Raw genomic sequence first — 17,629 nt, 5'->3', positions numbered from 1 at the left:
GAAAAAATAATCGATTTTGATTTTTAAAAAAAAAATACGATTTTTATCAACCTTGAATTTGGATGTTTATTTTGGAAGTATATTATTTAGTAAAGTTGAACATTAATAACAGTTTTAGAAAAAAAACTCCCAAATCTAATTCATGTAGTATAAAATTACATTTTGGATTAAATATTTGACTTTTGAAGTCGTATTTGTAAGTTAGTGAAACAATATTCTACAGTGAATATTTAATGAGTTTATTATAATTACGCCATTAGTTTCTCCTTAAGCCAAGTACCGATACCCTTTCTACATGCATGTATTCTTGGATTTTAGCGTGTATATACTTAAGTAAGAGCAAGTTAGATTTCAATTGAGGGGTAAGAATTGTAAGAAAAGAAGCCATTATCCAGCATGTAGATGATGTAGTGTTATAAAAGTGAAACAAAAATAATGTGATAGGAATATAAGAACTTACATAGTACGTCGACGAAGATTAATACTATCGCTAGAACAAGAGGTACAACATAAGTAACTGTTCCCATTATCTTATTAAATCAGTGGTATTATATACTGCTTTTCAGAGAAATGTAGTTAATCTCAAACGCCAACCAAACGTACTCGAATTTCGGATACAATTTATTCAATAAAATTATCACTGATTATCACTAAACGTAGGTCATGTGGCACACATATTATTTGCATTTGCTAAAATTTGACAAATGCCGTCATAATACACCCAGTAAGCAGCTATTAATTTCTTAACAGTGGAATATGCAATTAACAATCTTGCTTGGCGACATTGACCATCTGGTTGTTTCTACCACAGCTCGACTTGAAACGTGAACTGTATAACCTGAATCATTAATTTGTTTTTGTAGTATTCTTAGATTCTAATCTTTTCCTTGATATAAATAAATTTCATTGAATGTTTACGTAATAGTTTATAGTAATATAAATTAGATCAACATAAAAAAGTCGCTCAATAAAACTAAAAAACATACAAAAAATATATTTGAAACAAAATATACTTCGTTACAAAGTTTATAAAATTTAATATTATTAATAATATTCACTGCACTATGTACTAGATGATTATTCACTTACGAGTTAGATTAGGGGATTTTTAAAATAAAAATGAAAGTATTGTTGCTCCATCTATGATTTTAGGTTGTTATCTCGCGGGGTTAGACGCAATAATATAATTATAATTACGATATTACGAAATCTTAATAAAAATTCAAAACCACATTAAGAAAAAAAAAATGAAAAATCATTTTTAGTTATAATTAATTTAGCTGTTATTAAAGCTTTTTTTTAATGTAGAAATAGAGCAGTTATGATGTACCCATATCCAGATATTAATTAATGTAATTTAAGACTTTTTCATTAACAAAGGGAAAAAAATACAAGCCCATACAACAAAACATAATGATAGTGCAAGAAACGAGTAGGATTTTGATTGATCCCAAGAAATGAGAATTTGTTGCCTTTTTGGCTTCGAGCTTCTGGTACTTCCACTGTCACTTATCTGAAAAATATCGTATATAAAAATATTACAGATGTATGTATATAATATGTATTTTTATTTATAAAAAAGTATCTAGCAATTTTGCTCAAGTAAGTAACGTATAAAAAAAAACGATATTGAGAAAACGTTTGCGTCAAAAAAAATATTGACGAGAACGAGTTAGGACTTGGGACCTAAGAGTTTATGAATATCCACCCTGTAGATCCTTTCTAAATATTGATAAAACAATTTTTAGAACATACCCACACTGTTGACATTTTTTAGTAATTTAAACAAAATTATATTATAGTTGATAGAGGTTATTAGTTTATGCGTGTGTATTTTTGAAGAATTTAATAAAAGAAATGAAAATTAGGTCTATTAAGTTGAAAGTTCATGGCAAAATTTTCAGAATACCTGACAAATAAATTACAAAACTTTTGTAATGCTACTACACATGCCTACTAATAAATACCTGCGCATAACATTATAACAACAGTTAAGCGCAATTTAATAAGTACAAAAAACCCATTTAAAATTATCTACATTGCTAATGACTTACTTTATTAGTATTTTACCTTATTTATTTATTATTATTTACTTATTATTTACTCCTAACTTATATATGATTTATTTAAAATCAAAACTGTTTTTACTTGAGTAAAGACTGTACTAATAATAATTTCTAAACAAAGAATGATGATACACATATTTTCAAAAAAAAATATCATTTTACTGATATGATACTTACCGATGAGCCACCAATGGGGGATTTTCGATTCAATTCTTCTGTACTTGAGTTGTTCATAGTGAAAGTTGAAATGGAAAGCGTTCCGAACGAAGATTGTTGCTTAATGACTTGTTGTATGCTTTGCTTACCTGGATATAATAATGCACAACTTTATAAAGTTGTGTTATTGACCACCTGCGATAAGATTGCGCCTGTAATCAGTCATGATATCTTAACCGTTAATCTTGTAATTTGATATAAAGTTTATACGCATGTACTTGTTACTACTGTACTATTATTACCAAACAATGCAATATCTAATATTACCTTTCGATTCCTAGAACATAAAATTTGCGTTTAGGGGACCCCAAGGTCATCAACAAAACTGAACTTTTCGTTAAAGTTAAAGTCTCACGGTTTTCTAACCATTTGATAGTTTTAAAATGCGTATTTTTTTTTCTTTGTAAATTTATTAATGTCTAGTTTCGCTAGATAAAATGCTGTAAAAATAAATACACTACAACAATTCAATATACAGTCTTTAAATTATCTAATCACAAAACTTTTATCGTATGTTTATTGCAGCTTCTGAAGAAGCCACAGCGTGGCGAAACGATATCATTAAGCTCATTTAATAAAAGCTGTGATATTTGTAGTGTTTTTTGTAAAAGAAAATTGCAAGCTTTCTGACTTAGCGGTTTGGACTATTCATTTATTGATAGATCAAACTTGGAATCCCATTTTCACTTCTTTGGGGGTTGAATTTTAAAAGATCCTTTCTTAAAGTTCGTTAACGTTGTATAAGTAACGTTTCTGCAAAATTTCTAGATCCGGAACTTGATCAGTTGTTGATCATATACAATACTTGCAATCAGTTGAAAGCTTATCCACGAGTTGCAGGACACCCTGTATACAGCTGATTTTATTAGGTACTAAAAACATAAAGGTTGTCTCTTGAATTGGGTAAAAATTTCAATTTTTAATTTGTTTTTACTTAAGATTACGTTAAAATTTTATATTTATCGTAAATATATAGAGATATAGAGGGGCAAAAGATTAGTACGCTTAGATTTGCAGATGATATAGTAGTATTAGTATCTAGCAAGGAAGAGTTAAAGATAGCTTTAAATACAATGGTAGCGGTATTGATAAAACAGTATTATATGAAAATAAATAAAAGTAAAACAAAAATACTGGTATGCAAGGGAAGAAAAAATAGGGAAAGAGCGAATATAAAAATAAAAGACGAAAGATTAGACAAAGTGGCTGATTTTAGGCATTTAGGAAGTCAGATAAGTTAAGACAAAAGGAGTAGTAGGGATATAAAGCAGAGGATAGCGCAGGCTAATGTCGCCTTCAATAAAAAGAAGTCATTTTTATGCTCGCGAACGATTAATTTGGAAATTTGAAAAAAATTGTTAAAGGTGTATGTTTGCAGCGCGACGCTGTAAGGGTGCGAAACATGCACGATACGCGCGGCGGAAAAGAATAGGTTAGAAGCGTTCGAAATGTGGTATTACAGGCGAATGATGAGGATATCGTGAATAGGGAAGGTTAGAATTGGAGAGGTATTAGAAAGAAAAGGAGAACAGAGGACTCTATGGAAGTTAATAAGAAATAGGCGAGATAGGTTGGTAGGACATCTTCTCAGGCATGAAGGTCTAGTCAGAGATATATTAGAGGCAGAAACAATATTTAAGAGGAGTAGAGGTAGACCTAGATTCGATTACTGTTCGCAAATAGTTAAGGATGTGGGCTGTTTTAGTTTTAGGCAAATGCAAAGATTAGAGGTTTAGACCATTGCTTAGCATTCGGGAGGACGCCGGTTCGATTCCGGGTCCGTCTGCCTTGGTCCAAGTTTTTCTGTGGTTTCCTTGGATACTTCGGGCGAATGCTGAGGCAGTAATATTCCACCTATAATCTTTCATTCTCTTCTGTCTTCATTTCGTCCGTCTCATCTTTCTCACCCGAGCCACCACCACCAAAATTTTCTGAGCCAAAACAAAAAGAGAGTCTACGTTACCCCTACGAATTGTAATTAATGGCAGGTATTCTCGCTTAGAATTTTTTAATGCAGAATGAAAGTCCATTAAACATATTTACATACAGAAAAATTTACAATGTTAATCAGCCTCAAATGAAAATGAAGCGAATTGAGCAAGTCCTTTACTTTTATTTACATATTTACAGTATTTGCATTTCATTTAAAAATTAGAGTTGTCTTGACTAATTATTTATCGCATGCCTTATCACACCAGTGACTGTTCCGGTGATGCCGAATTCCCTCCCGCAGGTAGTTTTGGTTTAAATGTAGATAGTCGAATTCCCTCCCGGGTACTAGCCGAGTTACCTCCCGTTTATATCAACTCCGATAAATAAGTTAACGACTACTTACCGATTTTATTTATCGAAAATAAATATATATTTATAGTGCACTTCAGTACTTCAGTAAATTAAAGATAAAATAATTTCAGAAAGAAAACACATATCAGTTATGAAATGTTTATTTATTTAATTTTAAAATGGTTTCCCCCTACCTTAACAAATTCAATGTTTGGAAATTCGTGTGCGTCTAGCTTTTTGATGCAATCATCTAGAAAAACTTTATTAGTTTTAGTTTGTCTTATATTTGAACAATAGAAGGGTAGTCCGATAAAATTATTATTGNATTAAATAATTTTTTTTTTTTGGGAAACAGATAATAGCAACTTAATACTTTTAATACTCTTAATTCTTTTATTGCTTCGAATTTTGATGATAAAAATGATCATGATTCATATGTTTTAGGTTTCTCTCGGACATTTTTATATTGTACATGTACATATTATTGTTTTACATTTATTTCTAACTTTTAACTCGAATTCCTGAATTTATTTTGTTATTGTTGATTTTTATTTTTTAACATGATCTAGGTACAGGGATGAATTGATTCCTTATCCTATTGCACTAGCATTATCAATATACACATTTTTATTTTCATAATACTGTTTGCTGCCCCTTCCAGTAATTGGAAATTTTGAATAATTTAATTTTATTATTAATTAATTAGTAGCCCTGCACGCCAGTAAATTGATATGCAGTATAAAATTAACGTAAAGCAAAACATTCGACCTTAAAACGCAATTATAAAGTAGTTAATAGTTATGATTTTAATATATCAACATTTTCTTTTGTCTTGTTGAAATCGCGATAAGAAAAATCATTTCAAAATTTTCAGGGAAAACGATGTTAAGATTAGAGGTTCTTTATGCTTCTCAAACAGAGATAAACGTTTTATTTGATTGTGAGTGACTTTTGCCTGCTCGTTGTTGTTGTTGTTATTCTTGTTCATCAAAAGCAGTGTATCAGTACGAATAGTCAAGAGTAGAATGGATCGAATGGCAGTTTTACTGATAGTTTCTTGTTTGTGTTTTTTGAGTGGTTTAGTTAGTACTGTTCTGATACAAAATTTGGATGGCAATTGGAAATTAAAAGACGCGGAAAAACGTAAGTTTTTCTTCCCTTATTATTGCATCGTTTTAAATGGCCCATCATCAGCTTTTAGCTTGGAAGCCACCGTGCCCGGTGGAATTTACACCGATTTGATGAACAACAAAATATTGGATGATGTATTTTTTGATGAAAATGATCAACAAAGCAGATGGGTTTCTCTTCGAAATTGGGTTTATACCAAAATATTTACAGGTACACAATTAAAATGATAAAAAGATGAAATATCTAAATGCAATCTAAAGTAAGTCAGTAATTTCTTAATGATACATAAGTAACTTTTAATCTTAATAGGAAAAATTTTAAATGTTTCAACGCAGAGTTAAAAATTTCATACAAAGGATTTGAATGTTCAATTCTATTTGAAATGCAGTTAAACAAAATTACTTACCGTTAAGTGTGTGAAATATTTTGATTAACAATTATTAAAAAAAATAATGCTCCGAAAACATTGCATGTGCATATGAAATCTTTAAACAGCTAGAAACATAGTTTAGGGAGGATTTTCAAATCATTATGTACTTGTACTTATATGATATCATTATCATAGAATTTTATTACTATATGTATATCAAAAATGCTATAATATTTATTGAAAATACTACNTCGGCCACGTAGTCGAGTTCGTAGTGGGGATCGCTTGAGCCGTGAGCGCGCTTCAATGCAACGTTCGTTACAGGCAACTCCGGCATGCATAGTGTAAAATTCAAATTCATATTGTACAAATCAATTCCTTAACCCCTATCCCCGTATGTTTGAAGAAGTTTCACTTCAGTAGCGTGCTGTATAATTACACGTTGTATTTTGTTGTTTAGAAATCAATGTAACTGAGATACAGGCTCTTAAAGTTTTTGTAATCGGAAAAAAATTCCAGTAGGTACAGCCCTGGCTTTAGCCTTTCGTCAGCTGTTCCCGCTTGTCCTAAAAGATATCGTTGTGACATTATTCCAACATATCAGGCAGGGACATTAAAGAAACTCGAGTCTGTCATAAATCTACCTAACTAAACAATGACGTCATCAATGCATATTTGGCGAGAACAGTTGACGAAGGGCTGCAGCCAGGGCCGTACCAACCGGAATTTCCTCCGATTAAGAAAACTTTAGGAGCCTGTATCTCAAGCCACATTGGTTTCCGCATGGAATTAATACTACTTACCACACGATTCTACTTGGTGACTACTACTTACCTGACTTAACTTCATGTCTCAACTCATCTGTCAACTAATGAAAAAAATGACCCAATTTTTTTTTTTTTAATCTCAGGAAACCAGTTTATTTAGAAGCTTTTAATTCTACCAACATAAGATATGTAACTACAAGTACTTTGTCGAGTGGTGATTACTGGATTCTTGAAGTAACTACTTACATATCTGGCAATGTCCAGGGTAATGTCGATGGAAATCTAATTTATTCTCTAAAAACTGAGCAAGACGTTTACGAAATAATTTATCCTGTATCATTAAACTTTCCGAACGGTGGCGACCTGTTTTATACAGGACAAATTTCAATACCAAAAGTATAATTTTGACGGATTCTTGTTTGGATCATTTGTATTTTACTGTTTCATCTTTTAGATAAATGTAAATAATTGGTGGCCTAATGGGTTTGGTAATCAAAGTTTATATACTCTTAATGTGACTTTTGTTGGTAGTGATGGTAAAGAAAAAATTCTAGCCTGTTATTGAATTCACAGCAAATGTTTTTTTTTATTCTTAAAATGACAGCATATCAAGAACAGTTTCTCAAAATTTTGAAAAAAATTTCGTGATATCTACAGTTAAATTTGACAAATAATTCTTCAGAATGAGATATTATGTATAAAAAATATGATAAGTAAATTGTAGCCGAAGATACGTAGGTAGATACTTGTCAATCACCTGAACTTTTATCTGCTTTTGCTTGAGGTCATTTTTGAGATAAAAGAATAACACATACTGATATGCATAATTCCAAGTTTTCTTCTAATCATTTTCCGCCTATTTGATGACTGTCGTGTGGCCTAGTTTCATTTATAGATGTATTATTACGGCAAAGATTAGGTACAACTACATATTATAAAACGCAATTAATAAATAAAAATTTAGCACATTTTACTATATTCACTATACAAATAATACATACAAGAAGTTGGAGATATGCCCCTTCCCTTTATTAGGATGCGCCGTAGCATAATTCCAAATTCAATCATATTTGTCTGCGGAGCTCATTTCTACACCGATCATCGAGCGAGAGCTAGACAAAAGTGTACAGTACCATTTGCAAAATTATTTAAAATGCCTCGTTAAAATTTAAGAATATGCTTTATTTAAAAGCATATTTAGCCAAAAATAATAACAAGTGAATTAACTTAACGTNGACATTCGAGTTGAGACATGAAGTTTAGTCAGGTAGGTGGTACTCACTAAGTAAAGTGGTGTGGTAGTTTTTATTAGAATTTTGTTTATTATTGAAGTGAAACTTCTTTACGCACGGTAGGGTAAGTTCGTTTCATGCGAGTTGCTATGTAACGAAATCATCCAACGGATGTACCCCCTCTACTCGGCCACGCAGTCGAGTTCGTAGTGGGGATCGCTTGAGCCGTGAGCGCGCTTCAATGCAACGTTCGTTACAGGCAACTCCGGCATGCATAGTGTAAAATTCAAATTCATATTGTACAAATCAATTCCTTAACCCCTATCCCCGTATGTTTGAAGAAGTTTCACTTCAGTAGCGTGCTGTATAATTACACGTTGTATTTTGTTGTTTAGAAATCAATGTAACTGAGATACAGGCTCTTAAAGTTTTTGTAATCGGAAAAAAATTCCAGTAGGTACAGCCCTGGCTTTAGCCTTTCGTCAGCTGTTCCCGCTTGTCCTAAAAGATATCGTTGTGACATTATTCCAACATATCAGGCAGGGACATTAAAGAAACTCGAGTCTGTCATAAATCTACCTAACTAAACAATGACGTCATCAATGCATATTTGGCGAGAACAGTTGACGAAGGGCTGCAGCCAGGGCCGTACCAATCGGAATTTCCTCCGATTAAGAAAACTTTAGGAGCCTGTATCTCAAGCCACATTGGTTCCCCGCATGGAATTAATACTACTTACCACACGATTCTACTTGGTGACTACTACTTACCTGACTTAACTTCATGTCTCAACTCATCTGTCAACTAATGAAAAAAATGACCCAATTTTTTTTTTTTTAATCTCAGGAAACCAGTTTATTTAGAAGCTTTTAATTCTACCAACATAAGATATGTAACTACAAGTACTTTGTCGAGTGGTGATTACTGGATTCTTGAAGTAACCACTTACATATCTGGCAATGTCCAGGGTAATGTCGATGGAAATCTAATTTATTCTCTAAAAACTGAGCAAGACGTTTACGAAATAATTTATCCTGTATCATTAAACTTTCCGAACGGTGGCGACCTGTTTTATACAGGACAAATTTCAATACCAAAAGTATAATTTTGACGGATTCTTGTTTGGATCATTTGTATTTTACTGTTTCATCTTTTAGATAAATGTAAATAATTGGTGGCCTAATGGGTTTGGTAATCAAAGTTTATATACTCTTAATGTGACTTTTGTTGGTAGTGATGGTAAAGAAACGGCGGAAAAAATTATCAGAATTGGGTTTAGGACAATTGAACTTGTACAAGATTCTTTACAAGTCGGTAAACAATTTTCCTATTTTTGACTTTAAAACAGGATGAAATACGAGGTATTTTTATGTCTCGTATATGATGGAAATCCAAAGAAGTCACTGTTTCTTGTTTAATTAATTTAATTTGTTTGCCTCAGTGTCTTCGACGTTATTTGTATTTTGGATACAAAAATGACTTAAAAACTATAAAATCTCCTTTTAGATAACGGAACAACGTTTTATTTCAAAGTTAACGATATTCCAATTTTCATGAAAGGTACAAATCTCATTCCTGTAAATATATTACCCGAGTTGGGCCAGAACGAAGCCCAAATTAGGTACTTGTTGAATTCTGCGAAAGACGTCCACATGAATATGATACGGGTTTGGGGAGGTGGCGTTTATGAATCGGACACCCTGTATGACGTAGCCGATGAGTTGGGGATTATAATATGGCAAGACTTTATGTTCGCTTGTTCAATGTACCCCACAAACGACAAATTTTTGACGTAAGTTAGGACGAAAATATGTAGTTAATAGAGAAGATTGTTGCTGGTTAGCAGTTTATCGAAATTATTAGGCGTGGACGCAATTTAGATCGTACTAGCTCTCATCAGCACACGGTTGGTAATTTCGATAAATGAGCAACCAAACCTTAGTTACTCCATATAACCAAATTGATTAATATCAAGTTATTGACAGTGCCTACAATAATATCAACACAAACAATAGATGGTGATATACTGCCAATGACTTCATATTGATAACGTTTTTATTTATATTTTCTTGTGCCTCCTTCAGTGGTTTTGTCGAGCCGGAACGCTCCGGAACGTCGTTCCGGTACTTCCTTTTTGGACAGGAACGCGTTCCGGAACTAAAGATGATTTCTGATAACGAGAATTGGCTGACGTATTGAAAAAAAATTAAAAAGAATTGCTGAATTTTTTTTCTAATTTTTGACGAATTTTTATATGTATTATTATAAACAAGGGTTTGAACCGAACCCGAACCGGAACAAAAACCGGAACGAACCGGCTTGTTTTTCCGAACCGTGAACCGGAGTCCGGAACGTTTTTTTTCTGCTGAACCGGAACTCATATACATATACACAAAATGTGTTTCGTAATGATTTTCGTTTCCTTTCCTTTTTATGCTATATACAAGGCCGATCCTGGCGACGGGCGAAAATTGGGGGAAATCCCCCTCCGTCGTCGTCAAATTTGGGACATGAGACCGCACAGAGCGGCCGCCTACCCAGGATCGGCCCTGTCTATATAATTATATATACGCGTTCCGGTAAAAAAAAATTAGCACAACACCACTGGCCTCCTTCGAGCATCGAAAAATTCCATATGGGAACCAATCGAACCAAACCTAAACTAACCCAATTCCTACCTTGCCTTAAGGCAATTAGTTTTTGTTTTATAAGTAAACAAAATAAAGGATACTTCGTTCGTGTTGTCTTTGCCTACTGTAACCTTAATTATCATCTGCAATCAAATAAAAGCTTGGTTAGGTTAAGATCATATAAGATTACGGTAGGTAATAACAACTCGAACGAAGTGAGTGTTGTCGCCATAGTCGTGTCTTTTATTTAAAGCAGTCTGCACCTATAATAATTGGAGTTAGGTCGGGATTTAATTAAGGTAGGTTTTGTTCGATTATTTTTGATTTTCAATTTTTCAAATCTCGAAGTACCTAAACGAACTTATATACTTATTAAAATTTCTTTGAGTAGATTAATATTGACGAAGTTTTAGAGATATCCGTACCTTAGGTACAAAAAAGATTTTGGTAAATGTTCTTTTCACATAAAAAAATTAAATAAAATCGCATTCAGAATTAAGCGATTTCTCTCTGAATCTAATTATTGATTAATCTTATAATTTGTTAAGAAATTATGCTATTTTAAGTGAGTTCTCTGATCCTTATTTAGTTTTCAAGTGATTCATAATATTCATATGTACACCTAAATTGTATTAAATAGGCGGAGTTAGAAACTCTTAAGGGGTAACGCTTTTATGCATTTGTGCACGGTGCAGGTAAAATCGACTACCTGGTTTAGAAGAGAACCGAGCCTAGAGTTGTACACATCGTAAGGGGTCCTTTTCACATTTATACGTTTCTCTTTTTACTGTATTTTCTATTACATTAAAATAAAGTTCTTGTTTGGTTCCTGCATCTACATAAGCATTTTTATCTGGATAAACCTTAACATAATTTATACGGAAAATTGTTATGGTTTAAAATGAAACCAAATAAGTCCACGAAAAAAAAATCTATAATGTATAATTGTTTTGTGTGTTACTGTTTTCGTTAATGGGGGGCAACGTTTTAATTAGATTATTATTTTCGCCGATAGAACTGTTCGAAAAGAAGTTCGCCATCAGGTTAGAAGGTTACAGCACCATGCAAGTATAGGCTTATGGGCAGGCAATAACGAAAACGAACTTGCCCTTAGAACCAATTGGTAAGTCGCAATTTTTAACGTAAGATTTAAAAGAAAAGTTACGACATCGATTTTAAACCAAAAAATAATAGCAACTGATTCTATTAATGGTAATGTATACAGTCCATTCAAATAATAATGGGAATGATTGTTTTTACTAAAGAAACAAAGAGTTAAAAATAATTTTATTCCCCTTTTGTACAAATATTGTAGTATTGGTAGTCGCTGGAACGAATTGGAGATCTAATAAATCGCTTCAACATGTTTAAAAATTTCTTCCTTCGCAATGTTTAATTAAGCGAAAGAGAAATATCTGTTGGGGGCAAATCTGGCAAGTACGGCGGGTGGTGAATAGTGGCGGTCACTTTTGAGCCAAAAATTATGTTATGACGAATATTTTTATTTTTGGTTTTGTCACTCTATCTTTGATGGGTCGTGCATACCACTCGAAAACTTCGCTTTGGCTTTTAACAATATCATTACTATACACGGTTTTTAATCAGTCGAATGTTTCTGCATCACTTTTTCCCAATTTGAAACAAAAGTAGTCCCGGAATGAATCATCTGGGTAACTTTTTCATTCAACCCCTCGTATAATCTAAAATGAATGAATAATTTGTGAAAGCGAATAAATCCTTTTTTTAGTACGGGTTAATTTTATTAAAAACTTCAAATACCATTTCGAGATTAATGAAATGAGTTTAAAAACAACATCTTTTTACTATTCATTTAATTTTTATCCACTATAAATTGCCTCAAGTTAATGGGGAAAAATTTGTTGCTGTTGTCACACCCTCGCCGGGAATAGAACCCGGAACCTTTGGTTTTCCGCAACAACGGTTCCAACATTTTCCGCCGCGAGCACCGTTTACGTTTTCCACCGTTCTCCTAACATATGTACATGTACATCTTTGATAATCTATTTCATTTTGTGTTAAAAAGACATAATTTTGTTAAATAGTTTCGACGATTAATAAAAAAAATAATTAAAGGTATGGTACGAACAATGAGGATCGGTATTTTAAAGATTACGTAACACTGTACGTCGATCTAATAAAGAAAGAATGTTTGGCAAATGATAAAACTAGACCATTTTTGACATCAAGTCCCACCAATGGTATTGAATCTGATAAGGAAGATTATGTGGCAAGAAATCCTTCCAGTACTCATTACGGAGATGGTATTTAAATGAACATAAAAAATAAATTTGGCAAGTACATATTAAAAAATAACCCAAACTGATTTTTAGTTCATTATTACAATTACGTTTTGGATAGTTGGGATGTCACCATCTATCCAAAACCGCGATTCGCTTCGGAATACGGTTATCAATCTTTGCCCTCTTTGAAGACTTGGTTGACCGCGGTAAAAGATGTTGAAAGTTTAAATTTAACATCCGATTTCATGGATAGTAGACAGCATCATCCAGATGGATACATGGAAATATTGATGCTTATTAATGATCGATTGAGTAGTCCTGGTAGGAATTTAGAGGCAATGATGTATTACAGTCAGGTGCTCTCCGTTTTTATTTTTTTTTACTTGTGTTTATTTTATTCGTTTAATGTTGATTATTTTTTTGAAGTTACACTTCTTTTGGTGCGTTGACAGTAAAATTTAAGCGCGCATAGTTAACGAAAATTCGATAGTGTGAAATTAATTGCGTGGTTGAGTTGATGAGCGCGGGATCAGAATTAGTGTGTCTCGGCGGTCGCCGTTGTTTCCTGAATGCCCGGAGCGCCCGAGTTCGTAGAGGCATTTAAGGATGTTTGGGAGGTACAATCGGAGACTAGAGTACATAAAATTAGAAATTCGTGATTAATTAGGTTTTGCAGTATATCATGAGGTAAATAAATACTATATATACCTACTAAAAAAAAGTATACTGTTTGAGAGAAAATTTGGAATTTGACCAAAAACTTTGAATAAAATAAGAAATAACGAATAATATGGAAAATTTTTAACTGACTTTTGGCAGTGAATATGCCTTGATTTCAACTTCGAAACAAAAAAATATTTAGTTTCAATCTCTATTAATAATGAGCGTAAAACTTTTTAATATGTTTAAATAATAATTAAAACTTTAAAATTGCATTTATTTCAGACAATTATAAATATTATCATTATATTATCAAGTAAAAACGAGATTTTCAGCTAATTTTTCATTTTTTCCTCGATAACCATTTAGTGAATTTGAATAACCTTACGCTAAAGTGATTCTCCAGAGTTCATGTTACTTATTATAAAAGTTTTAAATTTCTGGTAGCTGTTAATAAAAATAAATTTAATCCGATCGGTCAACGAATCTCCATAAAATGACGTGTAAAATTACAATTTTTTAAAATTTCAATAACTTTTTAACGGTTTAGTGAATCGATTTGTAATTTTTACTGGAGTTTTAGAATTGAATGAGGAACGTTCTTTCAAATTTTTATTTGTCTCGTAGCATTTTGACATACCTCCCAAACATCCTTAAATACGTTACGTAATCAAAAGCATTTCTTAAACGAATACATAATTAGTTTTATGTATTTGTCGGCTAAATGGATGTGTAAATAGAGCTGTAACTTCTAATTTTTATTTTTTGAATAATACTTGATATTTTTAATCGTAAGATTGCTTTTTTTGGCGAAAACACTGATGGAGTCATTTATCCGACTTTTCGCCAATATTCAGATTACACCGGATCGGCCTTTTATTTTTAATTTTAATTTCGTATCCATATTTCTTGCTTTAATTCTTATTGCCATATATTTAACATTAGATTTTACAAGCAATGGCGGTAAAAATAGAAACTGAAAATTATAGAAGGATGAAAAGTGTTACGTTTGATAATGGGGAAGGTTTAACAATGGGCGCTTTATACTGGCAACTAAATGATGTTTGGGTGGCTCCGACGTGGTCCTCTATTGGTACGTAATATTAAAAAAAAAAATGCATCTTTTGCGTTATCCGTTAAATGTACTTTTTTCCGTATATTTAGACTTTAAAAATCGTTGGAAAATGTTGCATTATTTTGCCAAGGACTTTTTTGCTCCTGTCATCGTAACGGGGATTCAAATGGCTGGTTCACTTGAAATTTACACCGTTTCCGATTTGCTCACAACTAGGCCCAACGTTTCTGTCACACTTCATAATAAATAAAAATGTAGTCAATTTTAACAATATACAGGACTTCCTGATATCATCAGACAACAAAAATCGTATGATTACAGTATGACAATTTTGATTTAAGTTGATGTGGAACTTCTGTATCAAGAAAATGTTAATATTGTTTTTGATGGAGTTGACACATTTGCAACAGTTTATTTTAATGATATTAAAATTGGCGAAACCGACAATATGTTCGTTCAGTACATTTTTGATGTGAAGGAATATGTAAAGGTAAGAACTAGATTCTAGAAGGATACTAGAAGAAATATCTTTTTTTTGAGATTCTGCACCAGAAAAAGTTTTTAAGAAATGAGACGTTTCTAAAAATATTTTATTTTCAATGCAATAAGTGTTCAAAGTCATAAGTGTATATTGAGGGGGGACGGTGGGGGGTTTTGTCCCGAGCTTGAGGGCGCTTTTTTACTATTTACTACATTTTGGTACAAAAAAGGGGGTAAGTTTTATATTTTTATGTTAGGAAGGTTCAAACAATGTTACTGTTGTCCTATACTCCGCTGTAAAAAAAGCTGAAGAATTTTACAAGGAGCAAGAAGCTATCTATCAGGTGCCTCCGGCATGCGTAGACGCACAATACAGGGGTGAATGTCACGTTAACCATATACGAAAAATGCAGGCGTCATTTGCATGGGATTGGGGTCCGGCATTTCCATCAGTAGGAATATGGTAATTACAAAAATTAAAAAGAACCAAGTGTAATTTATATGCTTACGCCGTTTCCTCGTAGTCAGTAAAGAAAAAAAAGTAAATTATTCATATATTATTTTTAATGGAACTTATAATGATAAACTTNGTTTTTTTCATTAGTTTTACCTTTGAATATTGTTTAAGAATGACTATATAAATATTTACATGCCTAGAAATGTATAAAAATTGGCATATTTATTAACTTTGAACCCCTATAACTTTTTAAGGGGGTGAGACGAACTTTTTACGGTGAAGTGGTGGGGGAGACCTCCTCTTTCGACCCCCCACCTCCACCCGCGAAGGGGGTGGGGGCCATCATCTAGACCTTTACCAAAAATATTCTAATTAATAACGCCTCATTAAAATATCCCATTATTATCCATACAGTTGGTATTCAAAATAAGAAAAGAAATTAAATGATTTTAATATGTTTTTATCCTTAATACATATTAATTAATTAATAAATCAATGTTTTTCCTGTTATTATTTAATTTTTCTTTTTGCAGGAAAGTGGCAAATCCGAACTTGTCAAATCACTTTCGATTCCGGAATTCCTGTCTCAGAAAGGATGTGGAAATGAAACATTTTCTTTGCTAAATTGCTTCTTTTACCTTGGAGTTGAAGACGACAATGGAGCCATTTCACCCAAAAACTTTGTGTTCCCAACTCCTTTACGTAAAGTAAAAGCTGGTAACCCAAAATTAACAGTAAGTGTGAATAATCTCTTAAAAATTTTTATGCTTTTACTTTCACAGTTAGTACAAGTCTTCAAATGATTTGTTTACTTATAAACAAACTGCAGTAAACATTCGGTAATGTGAACATCGTTTAACGGAAACCTCCCATAAAATGAACACGTAAACAGCCTATTACGTAACTGTGCTAGAGTACCCTATACCGTGAACAAAACAAACCTTCGCTTATAGAAACAAATGCTATTTCGCCGTTGCTGTTACGTCTTTTATGTAAATTCCTGATAAATTAGGTACTTCCCCATTCGTATTACTGGAAATAATCAATTAATCGGATAATCCACTCAGTCCTAGTACACGGTTTCATTACAGCTGGACGATCAAAATCATACGACGACATCACTGCCCTAACTGTTATAAGCTATTTTGAAAAAAAAAAAAAATAGAAAATCCTCAAAAATAACCAAGTTATTTCTGATTTCTTTGGTAAAAAATGATAGTTCAGTTTTGTTTCCTGAATTGGTTACTGCCTTTTAACGTTGTATGTTAATTGTAATGTTTATTACATATTAATTAACGTCAACTTTTTTTATTCACACTACCGAGTGTTTATTGTATATGAAGAAATCAAAGCAACCAATTTTTATAGCTTATTGGTTTGGGCAGGAAATGAAACGAGTATTTAGTTATTGAATGATAATTGCAGATTGCATCTGTGAAACTATTTGCGAAAAATGTGTTTGAAGTTACCGTTAATAGTGATAAAGTCGCCCTTTTCGTATGGCTAGAAACAGGGGACATTTTTGGAAGGTTTTCTGAAAATGGGTTTTTACAAATTGCACCAACTAAATCTGTCTACTTTTATCCTGAATCCAACGTTACATTGCATGACTTAAAATCGGTTGTAAAAGTGACGAGTTTGTTTGATAAAAAATGGGCTCTTTCTAGCAACAAACTTAATGACGATAATGTAAAAGTCATTACTAAAAACAACTGAGAAATTTTTCTGTCGAAGTAAAAGGAAAATTATAATAATAATAATCTAATATAAACAAAATAAAAGTCGTTGTTGTTACTTCGTTTAGTTTTTTTATCACATCCTAACTAATATTAAAAATGCGAATGTGAGTTTGTTTATTACCATTTCACGCCTTAAGTACTCAACCGATCATCATGAAATTTTGTACACACATTGTCAGGAACACAGAAAAGGACATAGGGTAATTTTTATCCAAAAAAAAAAGTAGTTTCTAAAGGATAGAAAAATTAGTTTTATGTAATC

General features: G+C 32.3%; 2 protein-coding genes across 2 annotated transcripts in view; one reads left to right on the top strand and one right to left on the bottom strand.

The window, feature by feature from the left end:
- LOC108738248 (poly(U)-specific endoribonuclease homolog) overlaps nucleotides 1–2,300 on the bottom strand; it is a 6,243-nt gene extending 3,943 nt beyond the window's left edge. The window contains exon 1 of the mRNA XM_025977633.1: nucleotides 2,244–2,300. Coding sequence (XP_025833418.1) covers nucleotides 2,244–2,300 — 57 coding nt within the window. The remainder of the gene's footprint in view (nucleotides 1–2,243) is intronic.
- Nucleotides 2,301–5,439: 3,139 nt separating this feature from the next.
- LOC108738242 (beta-mannosidase-like) lies at nucleotides 5,440–17,422 on the top strand. The gene is made up of 13 exons (XM_025977632.1): nucleotides 5,440–5,708; nucleotides 5,760–5,906; nucleotides 8,902–9,164; nucleotides 9,223–9,379; nucleotides 9,572–9,857; nucleotides 11,711–11,818; nucleotides 12,790–12,977; nucleotides 13,047–13,312; nucleotides 14,562–14,709; nucleotides 14,781–14,933; nucleotides 15,033–15,181; nucleotides 16,162–16,362; nucleotides 17,054–17,422. The coding sequence occupies exons 1-13, from the start codon at nucleotides 5,591–5,593 to the stop codon at nucleotides 17,342–17,344; spliced, it is 2,475 nt and encodes an 824-aa protein (XP_025833417.1). The 5' UTR covers nucleotides 5,440–5,590; the 3' UTR covers nucleotides 17,345–17,422.
- Nucleotides 17,423–17,629: the final 207 nt, after the last annotated feature.

This window comes from Agrilus planipennis, unplaced genomic scaffold, assembly GCF_000699045.2.
Source record: "Agrilus planipennis isolate EAB-ADULT unplaced genomic scaffold, Apla_2.0 scaffold25, whole genome shotgun sequence".
NCBI lineage: Eukaryota > Metazoa > Arthropoda > Insecta > Coleoptera > Buprestidae > Agrilus > Agrilus planipennis.
This window is presented reverse-complemented; position numbering and strand designations above follow the sequence as displayed.